Below are 20,908 nucleotides of genomic sequence, written 5' to 3' on the forward strand. Positions count from 1 at the left end.
TTGGATGGATGACTACAAAAAATATTACTATTCGGCTGTACCCCTTGCCAAGAGCGTCGACTTTGGAAAGTGAGTTGATGACAGCAGCCCTATTATTTTTTTTTTCAGCGTACAGGGTATTAGTTATAGTTTGTTCACCACTGTATATTACTTCCTTTTTTTTTTTTGTAAGGGTTTATTTCAATCCCAAAATTTATTTTTTTGGCTATCCAGTACCACTAATAGCTGGTCTCAACTTGTTGATACTTTACATGTTTTGTATGAGTGGGGTGAGTATGCACATTGATGTGGCTACCCCTTTATAGTGGGGAGAAGGCCCTAGGTAGAATTTCCTTCATTTTCAAGTACTGCAGTGGATACTGTCTTTGAGGGAGCTGTTAGGGTACTTCATCAGATGAAAATGGATAATGACAGTTATCATATTTACTTAATTTGTGTTGTTGTTGTTGTCGTTCCCTAGACTGTCTGTCCGAGCAGTCCCGTCTCCCCAAGGAAGGCCACAGCCGAAACTGGGTTTTCCCACAAATCCTTTATAGAGTGTATGTTGTGTTGTTTGCGTGCATGATTGTGTATAATGCAGTCTTCCATTATGTGTTGTATGGTATGGGGTGAAGTGTTACATCCTGGGCAGCTGTTCACAACACGGTCGTCCAGCCTCTTCTGGTAGCTTAGAAGTGCTGGGTGGTGACCGCATCGCAGTCTACTTAATTTGTGTTGATAAGGAGGGTGTATCATATCTGTATTGTAGTTGCTTAACATAAGAAGTACATTTATTAAAATTTTCCAGAAGATACCAGTTTCTGTAGTACTTGAGACTGAAGCCAATTCTACATACATAGATATATCAAAGGCTTTTTTCCCCCATATAAGGGAGGTAGCTAAAAAACAAAGGCATAAAAACCACTCCCACCCATTCCATCCCTATGGGTGGGAGTGGTTTTTATGCCTTTGTTTTTTGGCTTTGGTTTTTATGCCTTTGTTTTTTGGCTACCTCCCTTGGAAGGGGGAAAAAGCCTTGGTATATGTATATGTATGTATGTTTTTGCAATTCTAACACAATTATAAAGAGTCTGATTTGATCTCATTAACTGTCCCACTTCCGACAGCATTCAAGCCCGAACTGAGCTTCGAAAGAAACTGAAGTGCCATGACTTCAAATGGTATTTGGACAATGTTTACCCAGAGCTCAAGGTGCCAGACTCAGGTCACTCATCCTTTGGGTCATTCAAACAAGGCCTCAAGTGTATGGACACTCTGGGTCATCGAGCTGAAGGCACAGTGGGGCTCTACATATGCCACAACACTGGTGGCAACCAGGTAACTTGGTCTTTTGGTTTCATAACACTGTCATAATATTCAAAGAGAATATGTAGCAAGATATTCAATTTTTTTTACAGAAATCCTCTCCACCTGTAGGGGTTTTGGTTTTGCTTAATATCACAAACTACCCCATTCAGAGAAGGCTAGGATTATGCTTACTTGAAATAGGGAATTTAATGGTTTACTTTTGCCACCAAGCAACCTCAAACTACCTCCATTCTTGACCTCTCACCCAAGTGGTAACAATAGCCATCTCCCTTTTTTATAACAAAATGTCAACTAATGTCAACTCCATTTATTCCCTTTCCATCTCCCGTCTACTACTCACATCCCTTTTTTTCCTGATTCTGAGCTCATAGACAAAATTTCCATGACTGTACTAAACATTTCTTTTTCCTCCATTTAGAAAGATGATAAACTTGAATGATCATAGAACTAAGACAGATTGTTGAAAATGTGTTCTGTGTATGCATTTACAGGAACCAGTCATGTACAGATTCCTCCTTCAACAGGTCTACCACTGGATCATCTGTCCATTTCTGTTCCTCAGCCCCCTAACTTTATAGCTAGTTGATGCTCTGATCTATACAAAGTGCCCCACCCAATGACAGTTATGTTAGAATACATTAGTGATGATGGACAAGCTGAACTATTGTTTATGATTTAAGTGATATACTACTCAAGAAATTGCACAGAGCTGAACAAGATAGTTTAGCAGTATGTACAGCAAGTGGACAAGTGCCACCTGATATGGAAGAGGTTAAGAACTGGATAAGAGTTATAGGACTGATGGAGAACGAGAGAGAAATGGTTCATAAGTCACACAAGGATAGTTTCATTGTTCTTTGATGAACATTTCTTATTTGCCTGACACAACTAAAACAGTGTTAACATCTCTACTTTTGGTATGACAGAAGTTAACTTAATGAACGAACTTGCGTCACGATATAACTAAAACTGCATTCATGAGTTCATCAGTTACTGGTAGATTTTGGTCTGAAGACATTGAGTCTATATTGATTAACCTCTTCACCTCATTGATATTCTTCAGAAATTTTGTTTAGGGTAATGCTAATGTTTAAGTGCCTTTGGCTTTGTACCTAAATTTGATTATTTTCTATCATTTGCAGGAATGGGCTTTAACCCGTGACCATCTCATAAAGCACAGTGACCTCTGTCTGACCTTGAGTGAAGCGCGACCAGGAGAGCCTCTTATACTTGAGCCTTGCCAAAACACAGATCTTGAGGTAAATTCATATCAGGCTATCTGTGTATTAAGAATCCATTAAACTAAGTACAAGACCTACTTTTTTATGCATTGAATACTGTAAATGCACCAAGTAGATCTTTTTGTGACAAATAATGGTGTCTGATGAGTTGGGAAAAGAGTATGCAGAATAGGAGTGACTTGAGGGAGATTATGAAAAGATGAAAGGATGACATTGCCTGAAAAAACGCTCTTCTCATCTATTCTCTAAATTGTTTTGAGTGAATGAGGAGGGGGTTACCACATGATGAAATTGTAAGGGTAAACCAGTTCTAGCTATCAGGCCCAGTTGTGGAAAAATGCTGTGCCTCATTGCATTGCCAAATGGTGCCCCTTCATACCTAAGATGCTGAAATAGGAGGAATATTATTATTTTTTATTAATGTGTGTTTAGTGGGTGTGTGCTTTGACCTTACTACCTCACTTGTAAGGTGAAAAAGGCCTTCAGTATATACTCTATGTAATATTGCTAAAAAGGAATGAACAAATAAACTAGCGGGCCTTTCCCTATATTAGGGAGGTGGGCGAGTCAAATTACATACCCACTTCATATACACATAAACCTATTTAGTACCCCTTCTGTCTCAGCATCTTTTGGGTTAGTATAGTATTTATCAAATGACCTAGTTTTTATGAAGAACCATATCATAAACTTGCAACCTAAATGGGAGCCATTGACATATGTATGTATGCAACCCAAACCAGACTGAATGAAGAATTTTCAACTTTTCATGTACAGTACTTAGAACTCATTTGGAGTTCTAGATAACAAACACTCTGATTGTACTTGATTAATTGGACATGCTAGTTACAGTAGTATAATAGTTATGAACTATTTTCATGTTATTTAATTTTTTTCAGAAATGGGTGCAGACAGATGGTGAGCGAATGATAAAATCCTTGAAGCACAACCTTTGTGTGGACAGTATACAGGAACGAGCAGTTGGGTTGACAGCAGAACTTTGTGATAAAACATCTCTTACACAGCGGTGGTCTTTTGCTCAGAATAAGACTTAATAAGGTTTGTATTTTTGTTTAAAAATAGCAGTCAGTTAGGTGCTCTAGGTCTCTCTTGCTGGAGATTCATGTCCTTTGGGTAACTGGTAGTGGTTCCTCAGGTTAGCCCAAAGTTCACTTAAAGAAGAGAAATATCTTGCTGTTGTCTGTCTTCTGTTAATGTTGGGTAATGTAAGATTAAATGCATTACAACTTGTATGAGTGTGAGGCTATAACCTACTGTTAGAGAATGAGATAAGATGGACAGAAAATCTATATATTTTGACCACTATGAGTATGAGTTGATAATAGCAAATACAGTGTTTCGGAAGAAAGTCAAGCATAAGTACACATGGGAGAGGGTGGTGGATGGAAGGGTAGTAGATAGAGGGTTAATGGACTATGTAGTGGTAGATAGGAGTATGATAAGAAGAGTTTAGGATGTACATGTTCTAAGGGGAGAGAGTGGGGGAATATCAGGTAATTTTTTGGTGGAAGGTAAGTTGAGAGTGGAGGATAGATGGAGAAAGAGGAAAAGGACAAAAGGTAAGGAGGTGCTTAGAGTGAAATGATATGAGAAGGAAAAGGAGAAGTACAAGAAGAAGCTGAGAGAGGAGTGGGAGGGAGTGAAGGATAGAGTAGAACTAGAAGTGGAGGAGGAATGGGGATGGTTCAAGGAGGGAGTCACAAGGTGTGCAAAGATGGTGTGTGGAACAAGAAAGACAGGAGGAAATAGAAGGAAGGGTAGTGAGTGGTGGGATGAGGAAACAAAGAAGGTTGTAGAAGAGAAGAATTGAGCTTTCACAGATTGGTTGCAAAATAGGATGAGGGAGTCCTATGAGAGGTACAAAGAATAGAAAAGTTAAGCACAAGATAAAGGAGGCAAAGACGAGAGCAGATGTGAAATGGGGTAAGATTATGACAGAAAATTTTGAAAGTAATAAAAAGATGTTTTGGAAAGAAATTAAGAGGGGAAGAGGATGCGAATCAAGTAGAGAAGAAAAGGTAAAAGGTGTAGATGGAGAGATGATAATGGAAGAGAAGGCAGTAAGAGCAAGATGGGCAGAGTATTTTAGGAAGTTGCTAAATGTGAAGGAGGATAGGGAGGGAAAGGTAGTTGCAGTGGGAAGTGCTAAGAAAATGACCGTAATGAGTGAGGAAAATGGAGGAGAAATAAAGAAGTATGAAGTGAAGGCAGTTGTTAAGATGATGAGAGCAGGTAAGGCACCTGGTCTGGATGGATGCCATGCAGAATGTCTGAAAAAAGGAGGTACAGTGATGGTGGACTGGCTGGTGAGGTTATTTAATGTTTGTTTGAGAGAGGGTAGAGTGCCGGAGGACTGGAGGAGTGCCTGTATAGTTCCACTTTACAAGGGAAAAGGGGACAAGTGTGAGTGTAGTAGTTTCAGAGGGATTAGCTTGTTAAGTGTAGTTGGGAAGGCTTATGGGAGGATCTTGATTGAAAGGATTAGGAGAGGAACAAAGGGAGTAATTGGTGAGGAACAGTGTGGATTTAGGACAGGTAGAGGTTTCATAGATCAGATTTTTGTTGTAAGACATATGTGAGAAAGCTAAAGGAAAAGGTAAGGATGTTTTTTGGGCTTTTATACATACATACATACATATACCAAGGCTTTTTCCCCCTTCCAAGGGAGGTAGCCAAAAAGGGAAAGGCATAAAAACACTCCCACCCATTTCATCCCTAAATACACTCCACACCCCTCCCACCCTCCCTCTCATCTGAGCACCTCCTGGATGACGGGTCATCCCTGCACCCTGCCCACCGCCCTGGGTCAGAAGCAGTGTCGCAAGACACAGCACATCCACAGCAAGGCCGCTTCATTTAATCGGCGACCCCCCTTCTCCGTCCCCCCTTGCATATAAGGAGAGGACGGGGAGAAATCCCTTCGGGCTGCGTCAAAATTTACTCACACATACTACCCCACCCCCCACCCCCCCCGCCCATTCCTCCTCATGCAATCACAACATCATCCATATACAACCATTCTCCACTCACCTCTGTCTTCCGTCCTCTCCCTTCCTTCCTCAACAGACATTCCCCTCTTCCCCAAAGCCCCCTTCACCCCATCCATCCACCTCATCCTAGGACGTCCCCTCATGTTCACTCCCTCCACATCTGCCTTCCATATGGATCTGGAAAAGGCTTATGACAGGGTAGACAGGAAGGCACTGTGGGAACTTTTGCAGATATACAGGATAGGAAGAAAACTTTTGGGAGCTGTCAAGAGTTTTTACGAGAGTAGTAGAGCATGTGTCAGGATTAGAAATGGAGAGAGTGAGTGGTTTGAGACAAAGGTGGGACTTCATCAAGAATGTGTTATGTCACCCTGGCTGTTCAACTTATACATGGATGGGGTGGTGCGAGAGGTAAATTCAAGGGTGGTGGGTCAGGGGTTTGAGATGGTTAAAGAGAATGGAGAAAAGTGGGGGGTGAGCCAGCTGTTGTTTGCAGATGACACTGTGCTTGTAGCAGGATCAGAGGAGGGATTGAGGAAGTTAGTGACAGAGTTTGGGAGAGTGTGTGAAAGAAGGAAGTTGAAGATCCCTTGTAAAGGGGAAAAAGCCTTTGGTATATGTATGTATGTATGTAAAAATATAGTGATGAGATGTACAGAGGGTGAAAGTGGCAGCAGGCTGGAAGTGAGCATTAAGGGAGAGAGACTGGAAGAAGTGGATAGTTTTAGCTACCGTATTTTCCAGGGTTAAAATGCGCATCGGGTTATAATGCGCACCCATGCACTTCGTTATCTCAGTACACAGATAGCGCGCACCGACGTATAACGCGCATGCCAGGAAAAGTCACTGGTGGCTAAAGCTCGTGAACTGCATGTATGCGACTCCTGCTTGCGTTGGTCCATTGTTTTGTGGGAAATTTGAGCCATGAAAAGTTTATTGAATACAAAATGTACATGAAAAATTTCGGATTTTTACAGAAAAATTGTAATTTACTATCCTGAGGGAACAATTCATCATACAAGTTTTTATCACCGTGTACAAGTTTTTATCGCCATGCAGCAACAAACTATGTTTCGGTTCATAAGTGTCTTTACTGAAGTGACGTTTAGTTTAACAAACTCTCGCAAGAGGGTGTTTAGTGTAGGCTAGATTGGCAATAGAACTGTCAATCTCGGCCCTGATCTAGCATATTCCGGGTGAGCTAAAACGGCCAACGTTCATGATGTTGGTACCAGTGCTGTTTTACGAATCCCAAATATTTGCATAGACTACGATAATTAATATTAGTAAAAATGTGAACGAGGTTTCATGGAGAAGTATTTTTCATTGGCTAAAGCCACTGCTGGGAAATCTGTTGATTTGTCACTAAATTAAGTGTCAGTTTAGGCATCAATCAGGACACAACTAAGAAAAAGTCAGAACTACATGTATCGGTATATGACTCATGTTGTGTGTTGGTCCCTTATTACTTTGTAGCTTAAATAGTTTGTAGGAAATATGATCTAAAAAAGTTTATTGAAAGTAAAATATACAGAAAATTTTTGGGATTTTTACAGAAAATGTTCATTTTATATCTTGAGGAAATAATTCGTCTTTACCATTTTTTATTTAATACTGAAACAAACTACAGACTTTCGTTTTAGCTTTGAACCTGCAATGACAGTGGTGAAATAGGACAGTCATCGAGGTGACGTTTAGTTAATATAACTCCCGAAAGAGGGTGTTGTAGTCAGGTGTTTGACACGAGTTTATGAACGGCCGCAACGGAATTTGTACCATACCTAAAGTGAAGCAACAAAGCCAACATAAAAATTCAAACTAGGATGCTGTGAACATGGGCAAGTATCATGAATTTTGATAATGTTTCATGGTGTTTAGGCCTATTTAAACAAAAAATAAGATTCGATAGATACGTACCTATACCAAATATTTATATAGCCCATGCTGGCGTATTCTTTCATGTCACCATGGCTGTTCTTCTTGTTCTCACGGAACGTCACGGAGAAGTGTGCCATCCCGACTTTGTGACGGCCAACATCGTCACGTTATTGTGAAAAAAATTACACACAGCCGCAGAATTTTTATCGTAGGCCGTAGATAATGTGCACCACCGGATAACGCGCATCCCCCATTTTTAGGCCCTTCCAACGGAAAAAAGTCGCTCACTATACGCCGGAAAATACGGTACTTGGGTGCGAATATGGCAGGAAAGGGAGAAGTGGAGGTGGAGGTAGAATGTAGATTGAGAGAAGCAAGTAAATGCCTTGGTAGATTAAAAAGTGTAATGAGAAATAGGCATTTGGGAATGGATGCTAAGAGGAGATTGTATGAAGGAGTGATTGTGCCAACAGCACTGTATGGGGCATAAACATGGAACATAAGAGATGAAGAAAGAAGGAGTTTGAATGTGTTTGAGATGAGGTGTCTGAAAATGAGGTGAGGAGGAGAACAGGGGTGGTAAGGGAGTTGGGAGATAGGGTAGATGAAAGAGTATTGGGATGGTTTGGACACATGGAAAGAATGAGTGAAGAAAGACTAGCAAAAGAGGTATGAAAGGCACATGTGGAGGGAGTGAACATGAGGGGGCGACTTAGGATGAGATGGATGCATGGGGTAAAAGGGGCTTTGGGGAAGAGGGGAATGTCTGTTGAGGAAGGATGGGAGAGGACAGAAGACAGGGGTGAATGGGGAATGGTTGTGGTTGTATATGGATGATGATGTGATGCATGAAGATGGGGGATGGGAGGTGAGGTAGTATGTGTGAGAAAAATTTGACGCAGCCTGAAGGGATTTCTCCCCGTCTTCTCCTTTTCTGCATGGGAGGGACGGAGAGGGGGGGTCGCCGATTCAATGAAGTGGTCTTGCTGTGGATGTGCTGTGTCTTGCGACACTGTTTCTGACCCAGGGCAGTAGACAAGATGCAGGATGACCTGTCATCCAGGAGGTGCCAAGATAAGAGGGAGGGAAGAGGGTGGAGGGCAGTGGAGTATGTAGGGGATGGAATGGGTGGGAGTAGTTCCTATGCCTTTTACTTTTGGCTACCTCCCATGTAAGGGGGAAAAAAGCCTTTGGTAGATGTATGTATATATTTTTAAAGTTTTTAAAATAAATATATTATAGATAATATTTAATATTTCTTGTTCTTTCTCTTTTAGTGGTGAAATAGAAGAATAGAAGATACTTCATTGGGTAGGACAGTGAGAGTGGGGACTGTGTGGATGGAATAAAGATTCATTAGTTCACACCCTGCATCACTGTCCATTCTACAGTGCTGGTTTGGCTGTGTATCGGCAAACACTGCCTGAGGAACATAGGAATAACAGCTGGTTTGCTGGCTGATCTTGAAGTTCAGTTAGCAGGGAAAGTATATATGTATATTATCAGTGCTGATGAAGAGCTTAGCATCAGAAAGTGTTGTACTCAGGTGCTGATATTTGATTAAGCAGTTGAGCACAAGTTAGTAATATGTATCCTTGGTAACATTTCTTTTATGGTGGTTCCCAAGAAAAAGAAAATAAGCAGTTTGACAATTCAGATGTTGGAAATAGGTGGATACCAAATTCACTTCTGGGTAACACAGTGATGTGAAATTGGAATGAGAACGTGCAATAAGAAGGTGCTTTGTATGAATTGAATTACTGCATGCATATATTCACTTGTGAAGATACTTAGGACATATATTAAAAAGAATTTTGTCCAGGACAGTGCTTCGTCTTTTAGGTTTTTGGGGTATATGGTATACAAAGACTTTATATGCATGAGACTCTGTATGCATTGTCAACCTTTCCTTTTCCATAGATTTGACTAGAAAAGTCTTGTTGCATTGACTTGAAAGTGCTTCTGAAAAAAATAAAAATAAAATGGCATTCATTTTTGTATGGATCTGCAGCCATTGTAACATGTAAATAAACGTCTGAAACCTGCCTGCCTCCGTATGTCTCTCAGTCATGCAACTTGCAGCGGTGACCTGTTCGTAAAGTGTGATTAGGATTTGCTTGCAGGTCAGCGTCCTGACACGAGTCAGGTCACCAATGTTGCCAATGAGAAAACAAGAGGAAATAGTTTTATATCTTCATACTGTATTTTTTATTTACTCATCCCAGTATTATGTATATTTCATGACTAGTTCATCTCATCTTCAGCTATCATACTTTAATTTCAAACATGAGTACCTCATCCTTTTGCAGACATTTTGAATACCATTCCATTTTTTGTAATGGATATGAAGATTTTTTTCTTTCTTTTCAGTCCAGAGAAAAAAAAAAATAATATTTTGATTGTTCTCTGTGTTTCTACATACTGTAAATATTTTGTGTGTGTCAAGGACTTAAATATAAGTGATGTGAATGAAATATGAATGTTTATATAAAACTGTAGTAGAATTGCCATACAAAATTAAAAGTTGATGATTAACTTACATGTAAAGACTGCATATTTATGTTTTCTCATTAGGATTAAGATGAAGATTATTTTAAGAATATTTTGAATTGAACTGTAATTGATTCAAGCGATTTTCAAGGTATATTTCATTTTTTATGAAATCATCTTTGTACTCCAGATACTTTGAATACCTCTCCAGCTTCTTCATTTGCTTATGCAAAGTTGGAAGAAATATGTGAAATCCTTAGCAAGGAAAGGGATATTAAATGTAAATATATATAACCTTTTGAATTTCATGTCACGGGAGACTAGAATGTTTCTGTAAGTACATGAATCTTATTTGGTTTTCATTTATGATTTGAATTAGATCAAATCACTTACTTGATTAAACTCAAAACTACATGAAATATTGATAGATGTAGATATTTTATACATGCATATTTTACTGTAGAATTGTTGTTTGTGCTAAACAATTGTTATTTTCTTTACAACTTTTAACATCTGTATGGACAAGAGAGAAAAAAAAAGCAGGGAAGATCCATATGGTGGGCAGATTTATGACATGAGTTAAAAACCAAAGAGTAATTGTTTCAACTGTTTATTTTGTAATTATAAATTATTTCCTTCCATATTCTTCTTTTATGGTCTTGTTACTGGGTATGATAATAGCTGGTCTTGTAGTAGCAGAAAGAATGGGGTAATTTCCTCAACTCATTTTCAATCTTTTTTGCCTGTTTAGTATTAATGGGTAATTACATCATGCCTCTGCTACTTTGGAAAGTTAATGAATGTTGAATATGCATGAAAGAAGCTTCATTCTGTTGTGTAAAAGATTTTCTAATAGGTAACAAACAATGGTGCCAAAATAGGTAATCTTTAAGACTCGCTTTTATATGTAGTCTTAATTCAAACAAAGACATAACTTAGTACTGTGTGTCTTGTAGACAAATACGCGATCTATTGTGATTTAGGCCTACATCTTCTTCTTCATTGCAAAACAGCACAAGAAATTTTGAAAATTATTAAGTACCTTGATTCCCATTCTGTTACACTTAATATTCTTCAGTTGTAATAGCCAGTTTCAAGACTGCAAAATAGAATATGGACAGAGTTGATTTAACTTGTACAAAATCTGTAGAAATGTAGCATACCAGTACCTACATCGAGGTACTTTGTGAGTATGGATAATTTAAAAAATTGGCACTAACTTAATGTTACACATTATCAAATGATTTCACAATTTTAGTTTTGAATCCTATCGAACTAAATGAAATTTATAGTACAGTATCTTATGTTTCTTCTAAGTTGTTAAATGTTTAGCATTCCTTATGCTGACTGTTGTCGTATCTGTGTGCTGATGTGCTCAAAGAAGAAATGATGTCATTGTGTGAAGATCAAGAACTGTGATCAATTTGCTTTCCATGTATTATAATCCACGTGTATTATAGATGGTCCAAAGGTTTATATGAAAAGTGGAAGGATTCCAAGATTCATGTGGTATGTGAATATCTCCTCTATTCACACTTAACCTACTGACAACCTGATTTCAATTGTATTCTTATATATGGGTGTGGCAACCAAAAACATAGGTCTCCCTCAAACTTATGCATGTGCATCTTGCTCAAGTTAGGTTTGTTGTGGTTGCTACGCTATGTGGTTTATTGGGTAGTACACTGGCATTCTATTCTGAGGGTTGCAAGCTGAGCCTTCCTTTCAGCAAAAGTTAATGCTTCCTATTAATAGTGGTTTGTTGGGAGATTAAGTTGGTAGGATGAGATATCTGCAACACGGTGTCAACACTCGGAGTATTCATGGGAACTACAGTCACTGTGTTCTCTTGAGAATATGCTGTGAGGAATGTTGTGCATGTCGACAGTGTGTCACACATATCTGCAGTCCCCCAACTTCCTCTCAAATTGAGCTGCCACTATTTTCCCCACTCATGCCATGCATGATTTCTGTCAATATGGAGGCATTGATGGAAACTTTGGTGGGAGGGGCTCCCAGCTGACGTCCATGTGAGGACCCATACGTGGAGATAGAGAACCTTTATCTATTGTATACCTTTACAATTCTGCTATAGTCAGCTCCCTAGTCAGCCAGTATTGAACGATCATGTGCTTTTGGAAACGAGATTTGCTGATTCTACATTCTAGTAGAAGTTTTGGAATACTCGGATTTTTCTGAAGTGCAAAGAATTCCATTCCATTGAATGATTTATTGACATGATATTGAAAACCCAGTCTGATGTAGTGTATCCTTTGTTGTAATTTCTACTGCTATTCTGATAATTTATGTATTATTTTATCATATAAATGGTCTTCCACAAGAAGTTGTTGTTTGATACTGAAACCCATATTCAATCATTGAAAGGTGAGTGGGATAACAATGATATGCCAAAGTTAAGCAACAAACAGATTTCCTAAAGTACAAACTCATTACTGTTCATTTAACAAAACTATCTGGATGTATGTGAAAAACAAATAATACATACATACATATACCAAGGCTTTTTCACCCTTTCACGGGAGGTAGCCAAAAAGGAAAAGAAATAATAACTGAGGATAAGTCAAAAGAGATAAGAAATGTTCAGGATATATGGCTAGTACTAGTTGTCTTGCTATTTTGGTATTAAAATGTACAATCCAAAATGATTACATAGCTCCCAGACAGAATGTTCTCATCTGCTTCATAAATTAGTGGATAAGAAAAAGGATCACCATATAATGAAGAAACTGGAGTAGATTGAAAGGATTTACCAATTTGGCCCAAACTTGCACCCAGTGAGGAAGAGTCATGTACAGGACCCCCAAAAGTAGGTGGCACATAGATGTGTGGGGCTTTGCCAAAATTGAGGCTCCTGATGATTTTTTTAATTTTTACCCTCACATAATGCACTTTCAGCATCATTAATCCTCAAGTGAAACAGGAAATCTCCTTCCTTACACCTTGAGGGTGAGAAAGTGGCTGAGCCGGAGCAAATCACCAAAATGAGTCCAAAAATAAAATCACAGATTTTGGGCTCAAGGTTGGTTGATTTGTCCTCATTTTTCAGTGGAAGATTTGTGCAAAGGGTCTGTCAAGGTAAGGGAGGCAGGTAACTAGACCCAAAGGGGCCAGACAAAGTTGATGCCCTAAACAAATTTTTTTATTTCCACATAAGCAAGCCTCACCTTTGGCCTGAGTAGTTTTCAGGTAAAATCTGCAGTTCTTTTGGCCCTCTATCTATGGGCTTGAGGGGATCGGCAAATTGGGACAGATTGCCAATGTGATCCTCAAGATTTCTATATATTGCACCCAAAATCTCAAACTTGGCCGATTTGGTCCTAATTTGTTGCAGTGGGTGAGAATTGTGTCCCACAAGGAGAATGGAAAAGGCATAAACCAAATCATCTATGATCTTCAATTTTGGCTGGGCACCAACCATGTACTGTACCACAAAGCCCAGCTACACAGGCCTAAGATAAAAATGTGTATTGTAAAGAAGAATAAGTATTGGGAGCTTAATCAACGAAAATTATGACAAATCTCAAGGGTAATTGGGAACATTATATCATTACAGTAAATACTTTTCAATTATTAGGGGAGACAGGTCTAGTAGAACAGTCAATGTCCAAGGAATTGAAAAACTACTACCTGAGGTGGATGTGACTAAAGTGACTGGACCTGACAATATACCATGCAGGATACTCGAGGCCAATGCTGGTGTGTTGGCTTCTATCCTGCAGGTTATATTTTCACAGGCTATTCAAACTAGAGCTCTTCCTCGTGACTGGCTTTTGGCAAATGTGATACCAATTTTCAAATACGGGGATGGAGCCTCCCCATCCAATTATAGGCCTGTCTTGATTACCTCAGTCCCCTGCAAAATTTTAGAGCATAGTACCCATAGACATATATAATGGACCACTTTGATAGACAAAAAGTATACATACATATACCAAGGGCTTTTTCCCCCTCACAAGAGAGGTAACCAATATCAAAAGGCATAAAAGCTACTCCCACCTATTGCACTCCTTTCCTCCCTATCGTTTTGGCTCCTCCTGGAAAGGGGGGGGGGCCGATTGAGTGAAACGGCCTTGCTGTGGATGTGCTGTGTCTTGTTGCATTGCTTCTGACGCAGGACGATGGGCGGGATGCAGATAGGGAAAAAGTACTACCTGGAAATCATCACGGCTTTTGGTCTAAACGCTTGTGTGAGACGCAGTTACTAGAGACAACACGTGACATGTCCCAATTACTCAATAACTCCAAAATTAGACAAATAGATGCCATAGTTTTAGATTTTGCCAAAGCCTTCGACAAAGCACCTCACCAACGACTATTAGCAAAAATAGATTATTATGGCATACGAGGACCACTTCTTCACTGGATTAAGACGTTCTTGACTTCTGGAGAACAGCACGTTGGTAGCCTGTAATTTATGAAGTTCCCCAGGGCATCTTGATACTTTTAGAAATAGAATCAACCATCCCTACCTCTACCTTCCCAATCCTGCCCTAATTATATCACCCTTAACCCTTATCTTAACACCATTCCTAGTCCAAATTATGTCCCTAGCCCTTAATTCCTCCATTCAGTGGCTGCAAACCATGTCGCTCTTGCCAGGCCCTCTGTGTCATTTATTTCATATTATTTATTTATTTGTTATTACTTGTCTGTTTGTTTATTATTATTTCCTTGATTATCATTTATTATTGTTTATCTGTAAATTTATTATTATATACTATTTATCTGTTGGAAGCTCGTTGGCTGAGCGGGTTAGGGCGTCGTTACTTGCGGCGAAGGTCGAGGTGAGGGGGGTTTGAATCCTGCCACCAGCGAAGTTGAACTAAGGGCATGGTTCATTAAATTCCACGCTACAAAGCCCTCTGTGAGGGGCACCGTCCTAGCCTCCCGATAAGGGGTGTGTGTGTGTGACGTTAAACCATATCATCATTTACCTGTTTGTTTATTAAACTTTACCTATCTACTTATTTACTAATTTTATTTATTATTATTTACAGTCAGTAGCCTGCGTGCTGCAGTAGGCCGACTTGTGCTAGCCGAGATATCTATTCTATGCTTGAATGTTGGTTATAATTTCATTCCTATTTAACATTTCTGGTTTGGAACCTGAAATATGACTGTTACGTCACTTTCATAGAAATAGAGAGATAAAAAACGTGACCGGTTATTTCAAAATTTAAATTCCTCTCCAATCCGTAAATAGAGCTCGGTTTTACCCAGAGCGGTCCAACACTTGGTCACCTTCACTAACCGAACCCCGAACTCGAGGCCGGAATACGCAGCCTGGAGGCCAATGGCCCTGTGGCATGAGATTTAATGTGTGCTACGTACCACAGTTTGGTATTTCACGTTCAATCTTCCCTCCAACCCACGCTGGGCACCACGGAATTTGCCCAGCGCTGCATGAGTCGAGTTTTACTGCAACTCATTCCAAACCATTCATGATACTCACTACTCGATTCCATCAAGAGATGCTGGTCAATGAACAGCCAATAATTCTGTGGTATGAGTGAGGGATGGTATGCACTCATGCCACCGTTCATACTAGTACCAAACAGTACGTGATTGGCCAGTATACTTTCCACTCCGAGCTAAGGTCTAAATATACTTATTAGATCTTGCTCCGAGCCACCGACAACTGAGATTGACGTGGGATGTAAACAAATACCTAACAAACGACGACTTTATTCAGAGAGAGAAACCGTTCGATTTGTATGAGTGCATCGCGAGTGTTACATCACTAATAAGCATCAAATAACGCGGTACGCAAGAGAATAACACCCACACAATTATACAGTAAGTACATTTTGGTTACAAATCTAGTTTTGTGACTCGATTGAAGTAGTGATTACCCTGGTCCGTGGTTTGCATTACAAATACAAGACACCGTCAGTCAAACGAAGAGTAATGTCGTTCCACATATAAATGACGAGTGATAGATGTTGTCATGCAGCAGAATGTAATTTTGGTCGTAACCCTGAAACCAGAACAGATATGAGCAGTCAATCCTAGTTAGTAGTTTGCCTGATGATGTCCTTCCTTCACCTTTGTATTCAGGATTCGAACATACACACTGGTTCCGCCGAGGCTGTACCATAGTGAGACCCCACTTTGCAGTGTGAAGTGTCAAAGTCCAAAACGTACTGAATGGTTAGTTGTGCAACAAACTCTCATAAACATGCACACTCATTAACGTGTACACGCTCAACGGCGTAGTGATAACGTTCGCAATCGCTAGTTTGAAATAATTTCAGTATTGCTGCACTGGGACTTGGCTAGTTGTGTGTGTGTGTGTGTGTGTCAGAGCATTAACCATCGATGGGTCATATATAAGTTCTAAGCTCTCATTCGGGAGGGGAATAGCTGTCGATCACGAGTCTAACACGTGAACCAAGACTATGGTGAATCACGCACACACCCGTTGGTCGTGACTCGTGAGCACTCACCCACAGGGCACGCATCAACCAATATGCAACTGAATATAAACAATGCACGCTCAATTCCATTCTGAACTTTGCAAAGTCCTGAAGTCTGAGGATTGCTGGATCCTGGTTCCAGAGAAGAGAGTCACTCCGATGGATAGGATATACAATTATACACCTTTTCAAGAAAGATGGCCGCCGCATAGTTTTCGATCCCGTGACGTCATACGGTGAACGAGCGCAGGCTCTGCTTTTGTTTGCTTTGGCATTCCAGTAAATAAACAAAGTGTGTGCCTGTAGATCTTAGAGGGCCCAGACACCTACTTAGTTCTAGGTAAAATCTTCCTGGAAAGGACATTGATGCATGACACCGATGTGTAATCGTTTGAACAGCGGGGGTGATCATATTTGAGTCCTAAGAGGACTGTGGATGCTCTAAAAACGGGTCTTGCCTTGATGTCAGGTGTCCTAGTGACCATAGTCCCCCAAGTGGTAGTGTCAACGTTAGACGTGAAAAAGCACAATATAATTCACAACAATTTCCCTTTCTGTAGTAGTCTAATCAGTGAGAAACAAGATGTTCTTTTTTGGACATTCTCTAACTGCTTCTCCAAAACTTTTGGCAAAGACCTCTTAGAAAATCATGCAACACCTTGCAGTAGGGTATTATAATCATTATACTAAAAACTATATATTCATAGATGATAAAAAAAAATGATGAATGCTAATCAGATTTTGTCAATGGGGGTAACAGGTCTAATGTGCCATTTTAAATTTGCTGACAAGCCAAACATATTGCAAAACCATTGCCCTAGGTGGAAACACCAATAGAAAACACAGTCCGACACTTTCACAACAACTCAACAAAATCTCTTCTTTCTTTAAGAGAACCCGGGAGACATGATTTGCTGAGTCTTGTGGGCTCAATCCGCGTAACATGACTGGTTTTCAGGAGGCTGTGAGTCTCCTCCAAGAGAGGACTGTAGCAGCAGATTTAATACTCTTTTCATTACTCTCTGTTTTCATTATCTGCTTTCCATCGAAGACCAAAGTATCCCTCTACAAATATTTTATTTGTTTCCACTTCTCATGGCCATTGTTGTATATCACTCTACGCATAATCTATAATTTCAATTAGCTCACGAACAGGTCATTGCAGTTAGGTTATCAAATGAAAACTATGAGCGAGTAATTTCTTGTAGTGAAACATTAATATAACAAAAACAAAAAGTACAGAAAACTTGTTATTGATTCAACCTTCACCTGACAACAAAATACTGTGTGGATTACATATCAAATTTTACCAAAAGACAGATCATTTAAAGTTAAAATTGATGAAGATGGAAAAAGAAGTTACGGGTCTAGTTTCGAGTTTTTGAATTTATTCCTGACCGGTTTCGCTCTATGCTTCTTCAGAGGAAGCATAGAGTGAAACCGGTCAGGAATAAACTCAAAAACTCGAAACTAGACCCGTAACTTCTTTTTCCACCTTCATCAATTTGTTACCATGTCCCAAAGTAAATATTGCTGAAGTTAGCACAGTATCACTTTGAACTTCCTAAACTAACCTCATCTAATATAACCTGATATAATTAAATTTGTATTTTATAAATGCCCATGGTACATCAAATACATCCTCAGTATAAATATTTACCTGGAAAACATTAGTTTCACAAAATAATAAAAATAAAATTATGTATTTCTACAAAGTATTTCCTCAGAACTACTCAACATACTAGCTAATCGCTAACTCAACACCAGTGCTGTAAGGCATGAGAGTGTTCAGTCTCAGGCTGCAAAGATGATAAAGAATGTTATGTTCGAAACATTAATTATTCGAAGGTAGATTTAGCTAGGTAAACCTTCAATCATACGCCTGCTGGAGGACTTCACGAAACCTCTTCACCAACCAACCATATCACCCACCCACCACAACACTAGAGAACAGCAAACAAACTACTACCTATATAGCTTACTCATGACTGTAACAAGGTACCATACGATAGAGCAGTGACACACTCAAATATCCCGTGAACCTAGTTTAACCAAGGCCGTAGGCTAATTCATGTTGGTGGGCCACCTGTGTATATAATGTATACGTGCCTTTGTGCAGTGCATGAGGTGTGGTAGTCATCCCTCCCCTCTCCAGTTGTTACTGTTTTGATATTATTGTGGTTATTTGATACTATGGTATCTGGCATTGGTGAACACCAAGCTACTATAATATCATAGTATCGTGCTAATAAACTGTAGCTTACCATATTCATCGCTAAATAGGTTTGAACATTGAAAGAAACACGATGAACACACACACTTCAATCATGTTTGTTTCCATAAGTGATCACCGTGTGACGTAACTACCTGTTAGTTCCACATCTCGCCACTGTAAAGCGCCCTATCGTTGGAAAGGTGTATAATAATGCCGGAGGAATGGCTAAGGAGATCGATCATACGAGTATACGAGTATTTGTTAGTACTCGTTGGAAGATCCTACAGAACTGCAGGGTTTATCGAAGTGCTGAATTCTTTGGGACCGTTCATAGGTTTGTTGTCGCAACACTCAGACTGCGTAGTAAATCTAGGAGAATCTCGAGATGTAACGCATCTGGGTTTCATCTGGAGAAAATCGGGGATGATGCGTGTGCCGAGGAGTATGCGGTGGCGATCTTTAATCGAATTAAAGTACATAGCTCTCTTGAGGACCTTGAAGAACAGTGAGACACTTTTAAACGTGACACTCTGAAAGCTGTCGAGTAGTGCATTGGAGAGTGTCCAAGGTCGAGGAGAGTGGTGTCACGTCGTGGGAGACACGGGGAAGTAAAGAGTTAGGTCGTGCTGCCAGAATGGCTGGGGATCTGGGCCAATACAGGACTCAGAAATGGCGGACTAGAGCTCTCATGAGAATGGATAAGGAGGGGTGCATCAGGGGAATCGCTGAGGATGTCCAGGGCCATTTTAATGCAAATGACCTCAGGTCTGCGTACCGAGCCCTGAAAAAAACTCCATTCCAATTCTGGGACCCAGAGGAGCACAATCCGAACAGCTTATGGCGAACTAGTGTCAGGTGTGGTGGGGTCTATCCCCTTTGCCGAATAATTTGAGCAGTTACTCATGGGTGACCCTCCAAGTGGACAGCTTCCCCTCGATGATGTTTGGATGGCAGTTACTGATCCACCGACAGACGAATCTCCGCCCTCTCTGACTGAGGTCAAAGAGGATGTAAGTTGAAGGGTGGAAATGCAACTGGCATCTACAACATCAGTGCGGAGTTGCTAAAAGTTGGAAGCGAGGCCATGCGTGTTGCATGCGGTACTGTCTGCCGTTTGGTAGTCTGGTACCATTCCCTCTAACTGGAAAAAGTGTCTGGTCGTCTCTGTCTGGAAGGGGAAATGGGACCGGTAGGTCTGTAACAACTACCGTGGCATAACACTGCTCAGTGCGCTAGGTAAGGTGCTTGCCCATCTATTTCTGACACGAGTCCGTTCACATCTACTAAAATTTTTAGAGGCCTGAACAGTCTGGGTTTGCGCCAGGTAAGTCAACAACTGATTGGATCCTAGCACCGACGTGAGTTTCAACATGGGTGTGTTGCAGCTTATGTGGATCTCAAGAAGGCGTTTGACTCGGTACATCGCGGAGTGCTCTGGGATCTTCTTGGGATCCGTAGGATTCCTGCAAGAATTATTTACTTATCTGGCTTATACTCTGGGACACAGAGTGCTTTAAAATGTGGAGGAGACGTGTCTAGCTTCTTTCCTGTTGATTCAGGAGTAAGGCAAAGGTGTGTCCTCGCCCCAACACTTTTCAACACCTGCTTGGACTGGGTATTGGACAGAGTTGTCGATCAATGTTGTTGCGGAACATCTACTGGCAACACCAAGGTCACCGACCTTGTGTTTGCTGATGATGCTGTCCTTCGTGCGGAGTCATTGAAGGTCCTGGTTGCAGCCCTCGAGTCAATGCGCAGGGAGTCGAGACCGTTTGGACTTGAGGTCTCCTGGACCAAGACCAAGGTTAAGGAGTTTAGGGGTTTACAGGATGACAGAGTTAAGTCTGTCCATGCATGTGGCGAGGACATTGAGGTCTGGGAAATAGTAACATACCTTGGTAGTGTAGTGCTTAAGATTGGTGGACCATGTCAGGAAGTACTTCGAAGGATTGACATTGCCCATGGTATTATGAATTCTCTCAACCAGAGTTATTTATGCAGGAGGAGCAAGGTTCGAATCTTCAAGTCACTTGTGCTCCCTGTCTTACTGTACGGCTGTGAGATGTGGGTATTGGATGATGACTTGAAGAGGCGTCTTGATGTCTTTGGTACTAGGCGCCTTCGGAGAATCTTGGGATATCGCTGGAATGACTTCGTATCAAACCAGAAACTGTACTGTGAGACTCAGTTTAGGCCAGTTACCAGCATAATTAGTGAACGTCAACTTCGGCCATACGAGCACGTGGCGCGTTTCCCTAATGGTGATCCTACTCAGCGTTGTCTCCACAAAAGACAACCCACGATGGAGGAAACGAAGGAGACGCCCGC

The 20,908-nt window shown here is 40.5% G+C and overlaps 1 protein-coding gene across 1 annotated transcript in view; it reads left to right on the forward strand.

Moving 5' to 3' along the window:
- The window catches only part of Pgant2 (polypeptide N-acetylgalactosaminyltransferase 2), a 296,288-nt gene extending 284,016 nt beyond the window's left edge, over positions 1-12,272 (forward strand). Inside the window, exons 9-13 of the mRNA XM_076192365.1 lie at positions 1-69; positions 1,107-1,317; positions 2,451-2,567; positions 3,449-3,608; positions 8,716-12,272. The exon at positions 1-69 is cut by the window's left edge and continues 151 nt beyond it. Coding sequence (XP_076048480.1) covers positions 1-69; positions 1,107-1,317; positions 2,451-2,567; positions 3,449-3,604 — 553 coding nt within the window. The 3' untranslated portion in view covers positions 3,605-3,608; positions 8,716-12,272. The remainder of the gene's footprint in view (positions 70-1,106; positions 1,318-2,450; positions 2,568-3,448; positions 3,609-8,715) is intronic.
- The last annotated feature ends 8,636 nt before the right edge of the window (positions 12,273-20,908 follow it).

The sequence above is a fragment of the Oratosquilla oratoria genome, chromosome 11 (genome assembly GCF_046742065.1).
Source record: "Oratosquilla oratoria isolate Oo_2021 chromosome 11, ASM4674206v1, whole genome shotgun sequence".
Lineage (NCBI taxonomy): Eukaryota > Metazoa > Arthropoda > Malacostraca > Stomatopoda > Squillidae > Oratosquilla > Oratosquilla oratoria.